The 18249-nt window shown below is 37.1% G+C and overlaps 1 protein-coding gene across 2 annotated transcripts in view; it reads right to left on the minus strand.

Moving 5' to 3' along the window:
* LOC136858596 (TATA element modulatory factor) overlaps positions 1–18249 on the minus strand; it is a 335705-nt gene that overhangs the window by 183049 nt on the left and 134407 nt on the right. For both annotated transcript variants that reach the window (XM_067138270.2, XM_068225630.1), the window contains exon 8: positions 6477–6580. In XM_067138270.2, coding sequence (XP_066994371.2) covers positions 6477–6580 — 104 coding nt within the window. The remainder of the gene's footprint in view (positions 1–6476; positions 6581–18249) is intronic.

Here is an 18249-nt window from a genome sequence, read left to right on the forward strand (position 1 = left end):
TCTCCGGAATATTTTACCCGGGAGGAAGCCATCATCAGTACATCATTCATACAGAGAGAGCTGCATATCCTCGGGATAGTTACGGCTGTAGTTTACCGTTGCTTTCAGCCGTGTAGCAGTATCAATACAGCTAAGCCATGTTGAGTATTATTACAAGGCCATATCAGTCAATCATCTAGACTGTCGCCCTTGCAACTTCCTAAAGGCTGCTACCCCCCTTTGTTTTGAATTTCCGCAAAACTACGGTTAAGCCATCATAAACATTCCAAGGGTATACAAACTCCTCAGCTGCAGTTTCCAAAAGAAAAGATTTTTATTTTTTAAAATAATGGATTTTACACTTATTTCGGTAAACTTCTTGCATTTTGAGTCAATTTTGCATTTTGCATTTTGCCGCATTATCAAAACACATTAAAACGTGGCTTACAGGTTGTGAAAACTGAAAATACAAGATTACAAGCCTTTATGAGCATTTTGCACTTTATCACATCTGCGAAAAATCACCACCCCTAAACATCTCATTTCCAACAACTTCTTTTTGTTCTGCGTTGATATGCAACATCACTAGAAATAATTTATTTCAAGTTCATTGGTTGATCCAAGTCTCCAGCATGCTGCAGATTTTTACAGCAATTAGTGAATAAATTCTGTTTTTAACATGCAAATTCAAAAGTGGAACGATCATATAACACTTCCAATGTTCACTCTGCTTCGACTATTCAGGCATATCTGGATCTTAATATTTTCAAACAATCTTGCCCGAGATAGTGCACCATGCAGCTGCCCGAGATTGAATACAGGTTCGGGTAAGTAGACATCCACTTTTTCAAGAGTTTGTCCCTGCACTTTATTAATGGTCATACAGCAGGCTAGTAGACTTCATACCTTCCCGTCTGTGTGAATGTCAACTGTTTTCTCTTAGCAGCATGTAAGTTAATAGGAATGTTTTGCCATCTGTTGAGTATATTTAGAAAACCAGATTTTTAAATTTCATCGCATAATCGTTGCAATTTAAATTCAAGTTCGCTGAAAATACTAGGCGTTCACATCCTTCGAATCCTTATGCTCATGGGCAACAAAGAGATGGGATCTTATACTACATTAAGAATGAATCATTTGTTATGTACCTGTATTAAATGTTCATAAAACTATTCAAAAGGGCAGGCAAATCAGTATGACTACGACAGGCATATCAAGACGAATTATCTGACATATTTATAACAAATGCTGCAGAGCAGCATGGGTCCACTAATCATCATCATCATCATCATCATCATCATCATCATTTCCCATTATCTAGCTGTAGCCAGATAGGGGCAAATATGGTTCCTCTCCACTTTCTTCAGTCCTTCCACCACTCCTCCTCCAATACTGTGTGCCAGTCCAGGTTTCTTTCTTTAATACTGCATTGGATTGTGTCCTTCCATCTCAGTCATGGTCGTCCGCGGTCTTTCCTTCCTTGCATTTGCATTTCCATCACCTGTTTTGGCATTCTTTCATCACTCATTCACTTCATGTGCCCAGACCATCTTAGTCGGATCTTCTCTATTCTATCATTAATTTTTCCACTCCAATTTCTTCCCAGATTTTCTCATTCCTTATTTTGTCTCTTCTACTCTTCTGTATCATACTTCCCAAGAACTTCATTTAGGCTGCCTGTATTTGACTCTCATCCTCCTTTGTCACTGTCCAAGTTTCTGCTGCGTAAGTTGTTATGGGTGCGTAATATATCTTGTACATAGTTTCCTTTGCTTCCATTGGCACATCTTTGTCCCATAACATGTTTCTTACACTATGATAGAAACAGCTTCCAGCTTGAATCCTCTTACTAACTTCAACATCTAGTCGAGCATTCTCCATTAATTCACTCCCCAGGTATTTGAATATCTCCCACTACTTCTAGGGGCTTGTCTGCAAATCTAATCTGACCTTTCCCTTCTTTCTCCCCTCTAGTCATGACAAGAGTTTTACTCTTTTCTACACTTATTTTCAATCCACATTTTCGATCTTCCCATTCACCAAATCCAACTGTTCATGAACATTCATGCCCTCTTCTCCCCAAATCACAATATCATCTGCAAACATCACCTTATCATTCCTATACTCCCATTGCTTTTCCATTAGTTGTCTCATAATGAAAATGGGTTCTATTGTTGACCTTCTGCTTCTGAAACCAAAATGATTTTCCTGTATCTGAATTTCAACCCTCAACCTTATCCTACTTTCCAGTATCCTCTCCATTATCTTAGCAACATGGGATATCAGAGTAATTCTCCTGTAGTTCTTCAATACTTTCTTATCACCTTTCTTGAAAACTGGGATGATTATTCCTTTTTGCCATTCCTCATAGACCTCCTTATTCTCCCAGACAATCCTGAGAACTCGATATGTCCACTGCAGGCCTACAGCTCCAGCTGCCTTTACCATCTCCAATGAAATTTCATCTATTCCAGCTGTTTTTCCATTCTTCATCTTTCTGACTGCCATTTTGATTTCATTCGTTGTAATTTCCTTGTCGATTTCTTCATCAACTAGTTGCCTTTCCTGGTGGTCCGTTGAATGACTGTAGTTAGTTCTCATGTTCAGCAACTTCTGAAAATACTCTTTCCATCTATTTCATATTTCTTCTGGCTTTGTTAATATTATGCTGCCTTCATCCTTCACAAATCTGGTGTTTACTTGATCTCTCTTTTTCTTTCTTAAGATATCATACAATATTTTCTTGCTGCCATGCATATCAACTCTAAGTTTCTGTGTGAATAAGGCCCAGCTTAACCTCTTTCCTTCCTCTACTACTTTCTTGACCAAATTCTTTGCCTCTACATATTTTCTTTTACTTTCTTCATTCTTAGATGTTTTTTATGCTTCCCATGCTATTCTCTTTTCCTTCACTTTAATCTTTACCCTATCATTCCACCAACGTGTCTCTCTGTCTTCACATTTCCTGATGTTCTACCACATACCTTTTCTGCACATCCAACCAGTGCTTCCTTAAATCTTTTCCATTCATCTTCATCATTCCCCCACCGAGTGAGTTGGCGGTGCGGTTAGGGGCGCGCGGCTGTGAGCTTGCATCCGGGAGATAGTGGGTCCGAATCCCACTGTTGGCAGCCCTGAAGATGGCCACGGGCACTTCTTTCCCACTGCTAGCCATTTCCTATCCCATCGTCACCATAAGACCTATTTGTGTCTGTGTGACGTAAAGCCATTAGCATCATTCCCCATCTCTTTCCTGGGTATCAAGGGTATTATTTCCCTTTTAAATTATTCTTGTATGCTTTTCTCCTTCAACTTCCATACTTCAATTCTTTTTTCTCTTCTTAATGGGGGTTTTTCAATCTTTCCCACTTAGAGTTTTCGTATCACAACTCTTTGATCTTCACCAAAGGCTTCTTCAGCATGGATGTAACATCTAAAAGCTTCTTCCGGTGTTCTTTCTCTATGATTCTATAATCAGTCATGGTATTTGTTCATCTCTCTCCCCAACCATACCTTGTAATCTTCTGACTGTTCTTCTTCCTAAACCAGGTGTTTCCAACAATCATTTTGTTCCTCCTGCAAAAATCCACCAACAACTCTTTCTATTCCAACTTGTGCATTTAGATATCCTATCAATAGCACTTCCTTATCTTCTATCTGTCTCTCCACTCCCTCTAGAAAGTCCTCTAGATGTTCATCTATGCAACCCGTTTGTAGAGCATACGACTGAAATAGATCTTTCATGCCATTTCAAACTGGAGTTTTATCACCATCATCCTATCGCTGACACATTTTGTAGATTCCACATATTCTTGAATTTCTTTTCTAAGTATGATGGCCACTCCATTTTTTGCTTCAGGTCCTCCACTGTAATACAGCCTGTATATACTGTAGATAAAATGAAGCAAGCATGAAATTCAATGTAAGACAAGTAAAGATTTGAAAAACACTCATCACAATCACATGTCCTGTGCAAGGTGAGAGCTTTTGACTGATGGTCTCTGGTAAGACCGAAACTAGTTTCAACAAATATATGTACCTTTTTCTTAAGGTTATAACAAACAGTATTGAATAGGTGGAATCCTTTAGCTTTTGTTTTACACTATATTGCTCCTCAATATGGATTAATATGAAATTTATTACCTATGAAGGATACTAAGATGACGTAGTGTGGCAGAGTGATGGAGAATTTGATACTGGTATGAGTGGCGGTGAGGACAGTGCATCAGATACTGAAACCAGTGAAAGCGACATGGAAGATTTCGGGTAAATTCTTTACTGGGAAGTCCGTATTTCAAAATAATGCAATCATTTTTTGCTACTGTAATATTTTAACTTTAATGCTTCGATTAACGACAATTAACTTATTAAATTAATTTTTATTTTCAGATTGGAGAAACATTTGCCGAACTGTTCCGAATAAATTATGAATTTTGATTTGGACTATTTTAATTACTTTGATTCATATACGTGAGTATTATGTGCACCTTAAACTTGTATAAAATACAATGTAGTTATAAATTAATTTTTATCAGTAATACAAATACTGGCACTAAAATATTCTTCGCATAATGGGTCGCACCCTACTATTTTTTAGAAAATGTTGGTATAAAAGCGTGACGATTATGCGGTGAAATATGGTATGTCTGTATATGTTTGCAGGTATTATCTCAACAGTTGGTCACTGTCTGGGCATAGGTGTCGCATCATATACTGACCTCATGCATTTGTAAAAAAGTAGGTTATCATGCTAAATTAGTGTGATTTTGTCAAGGGCTGTTGAACAATCAAAGTCATTCATGATGCCCACCTTCTGATGAAACAAGGCTAGCGATACATATATCATTTCTAGATCTTGAAAAAGCCTTCAAAAGAGTGCCCCATGACCTCATATGGTATGCATTAAGATTGCACAATGTACCAGAGGCATATGTCGCACGGATTCAGTTTCTCTAATACCAATATAAATGGTCCGTTATTGAACATTATAAACTTTCCAGCTAACTCATTCCTGGTTACCAGCGTTTCGCCCCCATGTGCTAGGTTGGGGTCATCAGTTGGTACCTAGTACACCCACCAAGACGCTGGCTAGTGCATACCGTGGAGGCCACAACATGCCAGACAAATTATGAATGCAGAAGTCCTCCACTGTCATCTTGGCGATATTGAGAAAGCTCTCTGTACTTATCTTCTTCAGCTGCTAACTGTCTGTTACCTCCAGCGACCACATTTGGACTGAAGCCAGTTCCCTACTCCGGACGTGATTTCTTACATAGGTGAGTGAGGGGAAGGCGGTGGACAATAACTCTGTTTAGTAGAGAGGGGAGGGGAAGTGCTACTTGGTTATATTTGTCTGCGTATTAGAGTAAAAGTATGAAAATGATTTTTGATGAAATAAAAGTGCAATAACCTTTAAGACATTATTTTTAGAGATAAATAATAACCTACTAACATGTTTTGAGTAGCCTGTATGCTGCCTAAATTCAAGGAATTTAGTACAGATAAATAGTACAGACATTAAGCATTAGAGTAACCACCTGTGGGATTCATTAAGCAGTAAAAGAACTTTGTTCAGCGGAGAGAGGAGAAGAATTGCTACGTGGTTACATTATATATTTGTTTCGACATGTGTTAGAGTGTGAATGCATGATGATTTTGAGTGAAATACCTTGTATGAAATTATTTTTGTGATTAATAATAAACTAAAATGTCTCTAGTAGCGAATATGCTGCCCATATTTAGAGAATTACATAAAGATAAGAATATCCTAACCACATTCCAGACATTTAGCACCAGAGTAGGAACGCTGTGCGATTCATTAAGCACTTATGGAAATAGTGTGAAATACTGTTCCAAAAATTCATTTAGTAACATAAAGAGGGAGTGAAGTTTTCAAATGGTGTGATCGCTAACGTTGGTTTGGTTGGCATTTTTGCAATGTGAATTTCTATTACTTCTTTAAAGTTGCATTAATTCAGGTGACAGTGAAAAAGTATGGCTACCTTTTCCACATTATAAAAATAATAATGCTATTTGCTTTACGTCCCACTAACTACTTTGACGGTCTTCGGAGACGCCGAGGTGCCGGAATTTAGTCCCGCAGGAGTTCTTTTACGTGCCAGTAAATCTACCGACACGAGGCTGTCGTATTTGAGCACCTTCAAATACCACCGGACTGAGCCAGGATCGAACCTGCCAAGTTGGGGTTAGAAGGCCAGCGCCTTAACCGTCTGAGCTACTCAGCCCGGCTTTCCACATTCTAAGGATAGAAGAAATAAATAGGAAAAAAAGAACTACTTTATGCGACCAACAGTGAAAGAGCTAATATTCAACACTGTTTCACATGAAGGTCTACTTAAGATTTGGCACAGTATTCCTACAAGACAGGACTGATTGAATTATTATATGATAGCAGAAAATTAAAGTTAGGACTGTTATAGGTGAGTCATTATGGTACGATATCAAGTCTTCAAACTGTGCATCACTCACATACTAACCTTTTAAGATCAGAATTGCTTTCCTGAAGTTCAACATTACATCGACTCATTTCAATTAGTTTTGATTCCCGAGCTTCCAAGATTTCAGTCATTTCTGCTATTCTCTGAAAATGAATTAACACAGAGCATCAGATTTAATAAATGAGAGATATAGCAAAATTGAAACAGACTATTTTTTACAAGTTGCTTTACATCGCACTAACACAGATGGGTCTTATGGCGACGATGGGATAGGAAAGGCCTAGGAGTGGCAAGGAAGCAACAGTGCCCTTAATTAAGGTACAGCCCCAGCAATTGCCTGGTGTGAAAATGGGAAACCATAGAAAAACATATTCAGGACTGCCAACAGTGGAATTCGAACCCACTATCTCCCAGATGCAAGCTCACAGCTGCGTGCCCCTAACCACACGGCTATCTTATCCGGTAAACTAATTTTCTTCCATCAGAAAATGATACACAAAGAACAAACACCTTTAAAGGAAATATTTTAGAGGAAATAAATGTACTGGAAACACAAAAACTAAATATTTTATGCAACAAATAGTGAATACAACTAATATTCAGCACTATTCCGCACATATTTAATCCATGAGAGGTCGCAGACAGAGTTTTGTCTGGGCTTTAAATAATTACGAATATGTAATGTCATAGGATTGTGCTTAACAGCTGTCCCTCTCAATACCTTTTCCCCAAACTGCTGGCTAATGGTGGGGAAAGTTTTACCTTGGCAAAAATCACGTCGTCAGTGTGAGCGCGGTGTTTGTGAATGCCTGAAGCATTCATCCATGTTTCTCCACGAGCCAGAGTTTTCATCCATGTGGGACCTCTTGTGTTATGGAAGTTATGCAGACATTTATCCCCAGTGTGTAAATATTTCAGTAGTGTAGTGCTTTCTGACATTCTGTATTGACATGGAAGGAGAAAACAAAAGAATTTGGAGACAGTTGGACAGTGTGGAATGTGAGGAGCGCCAAGAACTGCTGAATGCAAAGAGGGAAGGATCATTTCGCAGACAGTTATTCAGTGAAAAAACACCAATTGATGGAGTAAATGATGATGATGATGATGATGATGATGATGATGATGATGATGATGATGATGATGATGATGATAATGATGATATGTTGGAAGAAGACTCCCATTCCAAAATTTCTGCTGATGAATTACAGGAACTAAGTGAACTAGATGAGGAAGTAAATGCTATAAACCAACTTGTGTATACTATACTGGAAGAGATTGAACAACACACAGGAACATCCACACCAAAAAGTGTTAGGACTCATGCTAGCAATACGAACCCATTTATGTTAAGTGTGGAGACAAGGCGCTGAAGCATGCTCTCCACTTTATATGTGGCAACTGTTTTTCACTGATGATATAGTGACTGATATAACCAAATTTACAAACATATGGATAGAGAAAAATCGAATTACTAGCGGTAAAGACACGCTGTGAACATAACAACTGTAGAAATTAAAAACGTCTTGGATATTTTGTATATGTCAGGAAATCTGAAAGCTTCCAACCTGAATTTGGAAGATCTTCGGGCAACAGATGACACTGGTGTGGAATTCTTTCAAAACTGTATGACTCTCAAGCGGTTCAAATTCTTACTGTGAGCTCATAGACTTGATATAAATAGCAGACAGGAATGAAAATCGCTTGACAAACTTGTACCATAGGCATAGAATCTCAAGGATAATTTAATAAAACCACCTATTCAATACTTTCCAGGTTTAATGTGGTTTGAATCTATATGAATTTATGTAGACTTATCAGGTCAGGTACACGTTTCACCCATTATTTAGGCATCTTCAGTCTGTAGACAACCTTTCAGTCAAGGTTTGGGACCTTTTTAACCATATATAGTATAGTATACGAAAGTTAATAATCTCTTAAGACTAACGTGCCAGGATAATAATTTTTAAAATGTTAACAAAACATAACTGTGGGTAACATAAATTAATGGTGTTTTAACATAATTAAAACTTGTCGGTCCTATTCTATCTAACTTAAAAATATGTCCAAAACTAAAATGGATCTTCCTCTATCATAAGTTTTGGGTAAAGAGAATATTACATACCGGGGTTCATTTAACCCACCTATATCATTTCATGTTCTTGCCGTACTGTAACTAATGTCGTTGACATTTAATAAAACCACCGTAAATGTCATATCAAATTCACAATAGAATCCAAAATTAACGGTTCCATAAACTTTTTAGATTTGACGATCACTAGGCTCCCTTCTTCATTTAAATACAAAATTTACAGGAAACCCACCCATACAGCATCAACAATAAAACAGGATTCAATACATCCCTACTCTTACAAGTGTGCCACTTATAATAGCCAAGTTGATCGCGCCTTCAAAGTCCCACTGTCGAAAGCAGACTTAAATAAAGAACTTATCATACGTGCGATAGCTAGGTTTAACAGTTATAATAAGAGTTTTATTGAACGTATTATTAACAAATTCAGGCACCGCTCAAACTCTAAGTTAATAAAAGACAAACCCAAACCAAAATTAATTTCGACTTTCACCTTCAACCGCAACATTTATGGTGTTACTAACATATTTAAGAAACATAATGTCAATATTGCCTTCCGCACCAGCAATAGCAACATGCATGTTCTTCACAATTCCAACTTAATTAACAAATCTAACCCTTTCACAAAGTCAGGTGTTTAGGGGTTTAAGTGTAATGACTGCCGCAGCTTTTATATTGGACAAACAGGTAGGAACTTTAAGATTAGATATGCAGAACATCTTAATGCAATCAAATACAACAGGTTTTCTGCAGTAGGTCAGCACATTAATGATTATAAACACAAATTTTATGGAATAGAACAGGACTTAACAATATTGGATATGTTGAGCAAAGGCCCCTTGCTAGACACCACGGAGATTTGCTATATACATTTGGATCAATATTTCAATCCGAATTTGAATCTTAATGACATTTCCAAAAAGCCTAGAATTTTATTTGATGTCCTCATTTTAGTATTTAACAGTGTCAAACTTCCTCAAAACAGTTTGTTCTATCAGATCTTATGTAACAAATTATCGCGTTATCCTTCCCTACCACGTGCCTGACTCTGCCCCTTCCATCGCCCCTCTCCCCCTCTCTCCTGATCCACCCCTCTCCCTACATTAACACTGTGCTATGCTCGCTGTAAGCTCTAGCCCTCAGTTCCTCTCCGTTCTCCGTACAAACAGGCAAATCAAGGTGAGTCCCGTACCTTAAATAGTCTTTTAAATTAATGCCCTCTTTTTCATCAACTTATTCTAATTCAAATTTTTTCTTTCTTACAATTCAGGTCCCGCATTGGATCAAGAACTTTCTGGTTTCACTACAATACTTCTGTCAATGCTGTAAACACGATCCACTTGCTTGACTATCTTACAATTTAATGTTTACCTTATGAAAACCGATGATACAGGCCACTACCAAGTTACATATTAACAAAGGAGGAACAATGATTCACGTCAGCTTTTAGATGTCAACATTCATTCTGTGTTTATTTACGCCATGTTCAAGACTTTTAGGCATTACACAGTGGCAAAGACTTTTTAAACCATTTGTTAACCCATATCTGCCCAAATTATTTTCCTGTGGAATACTGCGATATATTTCGTAAGTACAGTTGTTTGTAACCTAAATGAAAGGCCTATGATGATTTTAGGTTTCATTAACATATTTTCGCGGAGATTTACCGTGTCGACATATGTCGACAGTGAGTATGAACGGGTAGGGTAAGAGACATGCTCAAAAAAGGAACTTTTCTTCACATTTTAAGCTTATATGAATGTAATAATTAATCAGTTAGTGAATATCAGTCACATAAGTTTTGAATAAGCAGAAAATATTTTAAAAAACATGATTCAAAACATAAATGTGGAACAGTTTCGCCTCAATTTAGAATGCATACTGTTTCAAAACAAAAGGACAATCCTCGTATGTTTATAGTACTTGTTATACACACAATACCAAATTTTGAGCAAATATGATCACTCTGAAAACAGCAAAAAAGGAAAACGAGTAGAATTTCAAAACAGTTTAGTGTGCGTTTTGAGGTTACACTCTGCTTCTCTTCAACCAGTCTTTTTAGCGCGAGTGAAATGACTCGAAGCAAAGGACGTGGCAGCCAACGTTACATTTCTGCACTGTTTCCTGGCAGCTTTACCACAGTGAGCGCACCGCACTTGCTTCCCTCTTGTTTCGAGGTAGTGGGATACCCCATCGGAACGCACTTCTGCCAACACGCGTGAAGATACTTTCGTACTCGGTCTTCATGCGTTAGGACGCGTAGCAGCATGAGATAGGATATATGTCCTAACGATGTAGCGTGTGAAGCCGAGAAGGTCTAAATTGGGGTCAAGCGGTAAAGTTGCCATGCATTGTCCATGGAGACGTTCAGATAGAACACAATTAGAGGCCAGTACCATTTCTTGTTTTTGATGCTGATGTGGTAACAAGATACATTTTGATCCAATTGATCGACGCTTCCCATGTGCATATTATGCAGAATTATACATGCTGGCTGAATTACTGTATGTATTTCATTTCAGCATTACCATTGTACCATTTTCACTTATTTTTGTACACACTAGTTCAGCATCACCCGGAGTTGATTACCAGAGAGTCTGTAAATATCTCCACAAGACTCATCATCATCGCTATCCCCGTCACTATGGAAAGCATTTTCAGGTTGTTCTATGCATATATTAGCATCTAGGATGTTTTGTGATTCCTCTAGGATGATTATGTTCTGCTCGACGGTCACTCTGAGAAGAATAAATGAAAATTGTATATCAGTACTGAGGCAGTCCCATTCGCGCCCACTGTCAACATATGTCGACGTAGAAATTTTTTGCTCTGCTAGACAAAAGCAACTATAAATCAGCCATAAATGAATTCAAAATCTGTTGAAGGCATGTTTCGTTATTACGTTTACCACAACAGTCCGATCTTACTTTCAACTGTAACAACATTATAAGAAAATATTACTCACCGCGACGGAAGCGTCATCCTCTTGAGTGTATACGGAATGATATTTCATACGCAGCCACGATATAAGGCACGAAAACGAGTGATTCTTGTTTTCGTGCTGTGCAATAAGTATCAAACTATGAACTGTAAACAATGCACCACAAAAATATGATTCAGGTTTACCGATATAAGATCGACAATGTTCAGATATTAACGTCAACAAATGTCGACAGTGGGCACATATGGGTTTTTAAAAAAAATATATCATCTGACCATCAAGTCTTTAACTTGTAAATTTCGTAAGAATGACTTTTAAGCACCATCACGTTGTACATTTCTCCCATTTTATGTTATTTTATTACTAATGGTCTATATTTTGTATCGTAATATATATATCTTTGTTCATTTTGACCTATTGTGGCTGATGATTGTGTCCAAAGACATCGAAACCGGTCCCTAATAAAAATGTTGTGATCTTGTATTAGCAACATATTTTGTATTGATATAAGGTGGATCATTTGTACTCTCCTTTATTATGTGTTAGTCTCCTTTCAATACGGACAAAATATGTTTTTAATATTAAACAGATAGATCTTATGGCGAAGATGGGATAGGAAAGGCCTAGGAGCTGGAAGGAAGCGGCCGTGGCCTTAATTAAGATATGGCCCCAACATTTGCCTGATGTGAAAATGGGAAAGCATGGAAAACCATCTTCAGGGCTGCCGACAGTGGAATTCGAACCCACTATCTCCCAGATGCAAACTCACTGTAGAAACTTCCTTACATTGTAAATATGCTATTGGAGACTCTCGAATTTATGAGAAAAACATGTTGTGTTGTATTCTTCTAGAAGCCTGGCCAGGCAACGTATATAACGAGGCAGTCTTGGAAGTAGAGATGAGTCGTTTTAATGAGACTTGTGTGGAAGTCGTGTTAGCCGAGTGTCCGAAGTATGTGAATTTGTTACGTTTGTAGTTGGTTGACATGCAAGTGATGCAGTCTCCAGCCTTTTTCTTATTCTTTATAGTAGTGTTTTGTTTATGATGGCAATTTATTAGTTTGTGCGTGTATAATGTGTAAATAACTTGTAAATAAAATAGTGTACACAACTGACAGCATTTCGTGTGTGCGTCTGTGCGCTGACATCATGGTTAAGCTAGGTTAGGTAACACTGTTTGAATAATTAAACAGAAATATTTGCCATTTTCTCGCTATGTACACTTGCGAGCTCTCTCGTCGATATTCTAAAGCGATGTCGGAGTCGATTAGTAATACCCGTCGACTGATATTCTCTACAGGAAAATTCGAAATGAAAGAGGAAAACACATTTTCATAATAAAGGCATAAATAACGTGGTCAAAGGCAGTCGCTAACTCGTTAGAAATAAAGGCTGAAGTAAACGATTGCTTAACCCTGCTGTTCTGTTCGGATCTATATGACCCGAAATGAATATACACACCATTTTTCATATTTTAAATACCAATAAATGTTTATGAAACTCTGTGACTTTGTCTCAAAATGGAAGAGCAGCACGTGTGTAAAAATGTTTTTTAATAGTTTAAGTAGTTTGGGCATAAACTGTAATAGTTACATATGTAACGTTCGGGTCATTGTGACTCGACACAAATATGATTACTGTTATTAGGATTTATTTTTAAAGAATGGAAATGTTGAACTTTGTTTCTGTTATATTTTATGGGAATAGCGATTTTTTATCATTCCAACTTACTCTCAACAATCAACTAAGCCTCCATACGTTTACAAGAACGAGCTTGTTTCTTGCTCTTCCTAGGAAATGATAATTAGCTGCTCTCAACAACCTGAATGCTTCGTTTCTACTCCATGTGAATTGTGACACCATGGCGATTAGACCATTGACTGATGTTGAGTTGAAAGAATTAGTAAGTGCCTAGGCAGATGAAGAATCATTTTCTGAGTTTGAAGATCATGTCAGTAATGCATCTGAAAGAGTGTGTTCTGATGACAATTACAACAGTCCACAGCCTGTACAAAATAGTGTAGAGACTTTTTTTCTAAAAATCAGAATATAAGATGGCAATTGCATCCACCAGCATAAACACCAGCTTCGGACATCACCAAGATTACCCCTCGAGTTAGCAGGCAATTGGACTGACACGAGAAAGAAATCAGGGAATGAGGGTATATCTGATCTTTTAAGTTATATGATCAGAATATCACGTGTGACAACATTTTTACATCATACAATTTGAGACAGCTGCTTCTGAAAAGGAAATTTACTATGTTGGGAACTATACGGAAAAATAAGCCGGAGTTTACACATAAAATGACCAACATGGAGGTACCAGTTCTTCATTTCACTTCACAAATGACAGTACTGTGGTCAATTACATTCCTAAGAGAAGTAAGAATATTGTACGTATGAGCACTCTCCACCATAATGAGGAAATCGGTGACAGGGCTAATAAGAAGCCAAAAAGGATTTTGGACTATAATTCAACCAAAGGGGCTGTAGACATTCTTGATCAGCTAACAGGTACATATATATGCAAACAAAAAACCAAAATGTTCTACAATATTCTTGATGTTTCTGCATATAGTGCATTTCTTGTGGACTTGATTGACCCTAAATGGAATATGAGCAAATTGACTAGAAGGAGAATATTCTTGGAGAAACTTGAAAAGTCACTGATAAGAGAACACGTTGCACCAAGAATGCATTTTCCAAGAACAGAAGATCTTTGAGAATGATCAGAAGCATCCAAAAGCCTAAAGATGTGACTGGTGTGTCAAAGTCAGTAACAACAAGAAAATCTATGAAACGTGTACGCTGTAAGTTCTGCCCATCAAGCAATGACAATAAAATACACACGTTGTTTGGAAAATATAGTAAACGTATTTGCAGAACGCATGTCACCTACTTGTGCCCACACTGCAATCAGTAAGAAGAAATGTAAGAAAAGAACTGTAGTGTTTTCTATGATAATTGTATTGAAAAATGCCTGTTATTTCAAATGTATATGAATATTTAAATAGGAAATCCTCTTTAATAAAATTATTATTATTATTATTATTATTATTATTATTATTATTATTATTATTATTATTATTATCAACTAGGTATTGGAATAGGACAACAATGTCAATAGCTAACAACTGTACAAAAATATTATGTTTTTACAAGATTTCTACAGCATTTTGGTATGTTGGGTCATATTGACCCGAACTGTATATTCGTCAGGTAAAAGTGAACAGAACAGCAGGGTTGATTTAAATGTTATAACTGAAATTAAGTAAGAATGTACTACACCTCAAGATATGGTAGAGTACATCATTGATTTCAGAGGATAGTTTATATTTCCTTGCATTTCATTAAATTTCTGAAAGGCTGTTCCCATGTAAATTTGTAGTGAGGAGGTTAAAATTTCTCTAAGTGCACTTGAATTAGGTTTTCATGATACGTATACGGTTAGGTTAGGTGACGTCGTTTGAAGAAGAAAACTGGAATATTTGCTGGAGAGGCCTCTGGAGTGATATTATAATTTTTTTCATACATACATAAACATTATAGACCGTTATGCCTTCAGCGTTCAGTCTGCAAGCTTCTGTGAATTCACTAAACGTAGCCACAATCCTCTATTTACAACTAGTGCTATGGCTTCATTTAGTTCTATACCCCTAGCCTTTAAATTGTTAGAAACTGAGTCTAACCATCGTTGTCTTGGTCTCCCTCTACTTCTCTTACCCTCCATTCCATTATTCTCCAAGGTAACCTATCCTCCATTCTCTTCACATGACCCCACCACCAAAGCCAGTTTATGCCAGTTTATCCATCGAGTTCATTCCTAACTTAGCCTTTATCTCCTCATTCCGAGTGCCCTCCTGTCTGTATAATATAACTATTTAAAATTGTTTATCTGAATCCGCCTTGATCAATACATTCATTAAATGAAAGAAAAACTATTTATTAAACTAAACATGTTTCGGGAAGTCTCAACCACTTCATCAATGGTAGGATCAAAGAATAAAATAATATAAGTAATAATAATAATAATAACTTAAATGTTTCCACCTTTTCAATACAATATATTCACAAAATTACAAAATTATACGGTACTAGTTTCGACCCATCTAGGGGTCATCATCAGCCGTATTGGAGCAAAGATCATTTGTGGCGAAATCCTAAGACAATATTATTTTAAAGAATAACAAGTGAAATGAGATGTTATGGTAATAGTTAATAATACAAGGAATATACATAATCAGAGGTTTTTAACAAAGAATAAAGTATAAATGGGGTGTTGTAAAAATTATAATCATGGAAATCAGTAAGTTCTTGTATTGAAATGAAATATGGCTTAGGAAGAGGGCTTAAGGTGGGGCTGAAGGGTGCGGGAGAAAGTGTAATTGTCTTGGAAAAGTACTTTTGATTAAATTTAGGATTGAGTTTAGGTTGGCTGCATTATTGTTTCTGAGGAAAGTGATAAATAGATCGAAGAGTATGTTGGGTTTCTCAGAGATTTCATTGAGGTTGTGACTGGCATTAAAGTATTGGTCTAGGTGTATGTAGTAATTTTCCATTATGTTCAGTAAAGGGCCCTTGTTTGCTAATACGAGGATGTCCATGTCTTGTTCAATATTGGTGAAATTATGGTTATAATCTTGCATGTGTTGGCCGATGGCTGAAAACTTGTTGTATTTTATTGCGTTAGTGTGCTCGTGGTATCTGATAATGAAGTTTCTCCCGGTTTGCCCGATGTAGGTTTTTTTACAGGTGGTACATTTGATCCTATAAACTCCTGATTTTAAAAAACTGCTGGTCTTGTTGATGTGTGAAGTATTGTATAAAACATTCATGTTCTTATTGTTGGTTTTGAAGGCTATTTTAACGCCTTGTTTCTTAAAGATGTTGGTTAACTTGTAGATATCATTGTTGAACGTGAAGGTGGAAAATGTTGTGTCGTATCCCGGCCAACAGGTGAGACGCCGAGCGGTGAGTGGAATCACCTGATGGCTAACAACAGTACTAAAAACGAAAGGGATATAAGATGGTAAATTATAGGCGTAAGGTAAGTTGGTTGTTAAGAGTTGAAACTCATATGATTTCCTATATATGTGCGTATATTGACAGATGATGTACAAAGAATATACACGTACAATTGAAGTCGGTCACGTATTGTGACGTACTGGAACTAGCCTTCCTCAGAACGGCTACTCCAAGTAAATGCAAGTGGACTCTAAAGCATTAGAGTCCCACTGAAATGCTAAGCGATGTTAAAGACAGAGTATCGTGAAATCTCACAGAGATTCCTCAAGCTTTAAGTTGCCAACTACGATAAAACCCAGAAGAACTCGGGCTTAAGTCGAGAATCAAAGTATGAATGGTGAATACCAAGTGTTAGCACCACCGTTCAACCTGATCTACTAAGAAATATTCTAAGTAGCGAGACCGCTTGGAGAATTGATCGCAACCCTCTAACGTGAGCGGAAGGCAAGGGTCCCAAAGCGAAGACTAATGCAATAAGACGCTTGTTCCTTCAATTACATACGTATTTAAAGGGACTAGCAATATGATATGAGGTTCTCCCCTCCTCTCAGATAAAGCCTTACTGGCTTACTATTGGTGCTACCACCTCCCCCATGTATCTCAAATCCCACACTATGCACGTGGCAATATTTATTAACATGAACTTGACTTCTCGCCCTTAAACCTATGCTCATAAAATAACTTCCCCATTTCTAATACTTGTCATCATAAACATGACACTGCGTCCCGTTTCACTTAATTGGGTCGCCCATTAATTTTAAGTATCGTATCCTTCAAACTACCCCCATTTTCTTGCCATCTCCAGACGACAGGACGTGACTTTTTAGATTTGTCCGTATCGACTTCCTCGTGAGACCTCTTGACCTCACACAACTCTGTTTTTAACTGTCATTCTATATCACCCCCAACACATGGCTGCTTCGACAGCAAGGCCAGTGGATTGAGTTACCAAAATAATCACTATGTATTACTTATGTGCTGCTACTTGATGAAGGTTCGTGTCCCTGGACATGACACCTCCCCCCCTTAGGAAAGAAACTAGTTGCCACACATGCAACTGGTTTCCACCTGAGTACACGTACATACAGGTTTAATTACCGCATGTACCTTACATGGCACATTACATTTTAGCAACATTACATTACAGTTTATAGATACACTTCAACTTATTACATTTTGACATTAATACAATTCTCTTTACCCTGCATACAATTAATATTCAAAATTACATTTCACATTACAATTAACATATTCTTTCACAGTAAACCATATTGCATTAATACATTTCAATTCATACATTCCACAGTACATGTAGTACTTAATATAACATAGTTTAGATTTAACATCTAATACATATCAATTTATATGTTTCACAGTACATATAACATTTCATTTTTTTATTTCACAGTACTGATATAACTCATTTACATATTACATTTCACATTTTTCATTTCACATTTTACAGTGATTAATACATATCAATTTATATATGTCACAGTACATATAACACTTCATTTTTTTCATTTTACAGTACTTAATATCACTCGTTTACATTTCACATTTTTTATTTCACATTTCACAGTAATGAACACATATCAATTTATATGCTTCACAGTACATACAACTTTACCTTCCAGCCTTCTCTGGTCGGTTTTTACTTCCGTACCAAACTCTTGGAATGGCCGGCTTCGAGATTGCAATAGCAACTCGGTTCCCCTGACTATACTTCTTGAGTAAGTCTTACAAACTTGTGC

Source organism: Anabrus simplex, chromosome 1 (assembly GCF_040414725.1).
Source record: "Anabrus simplex isolate iqAnaSimp1 chromosome 1, ASM4041472v1, whole genome shotgun sequence".
Taxonomy (NCBI): domain Eukaryota; kingdom Metazoa; phylum Arthropoda; class Insecta; order Orthoptera; family Tettigoniidae; genus Anabrus; species Anabrus simplex.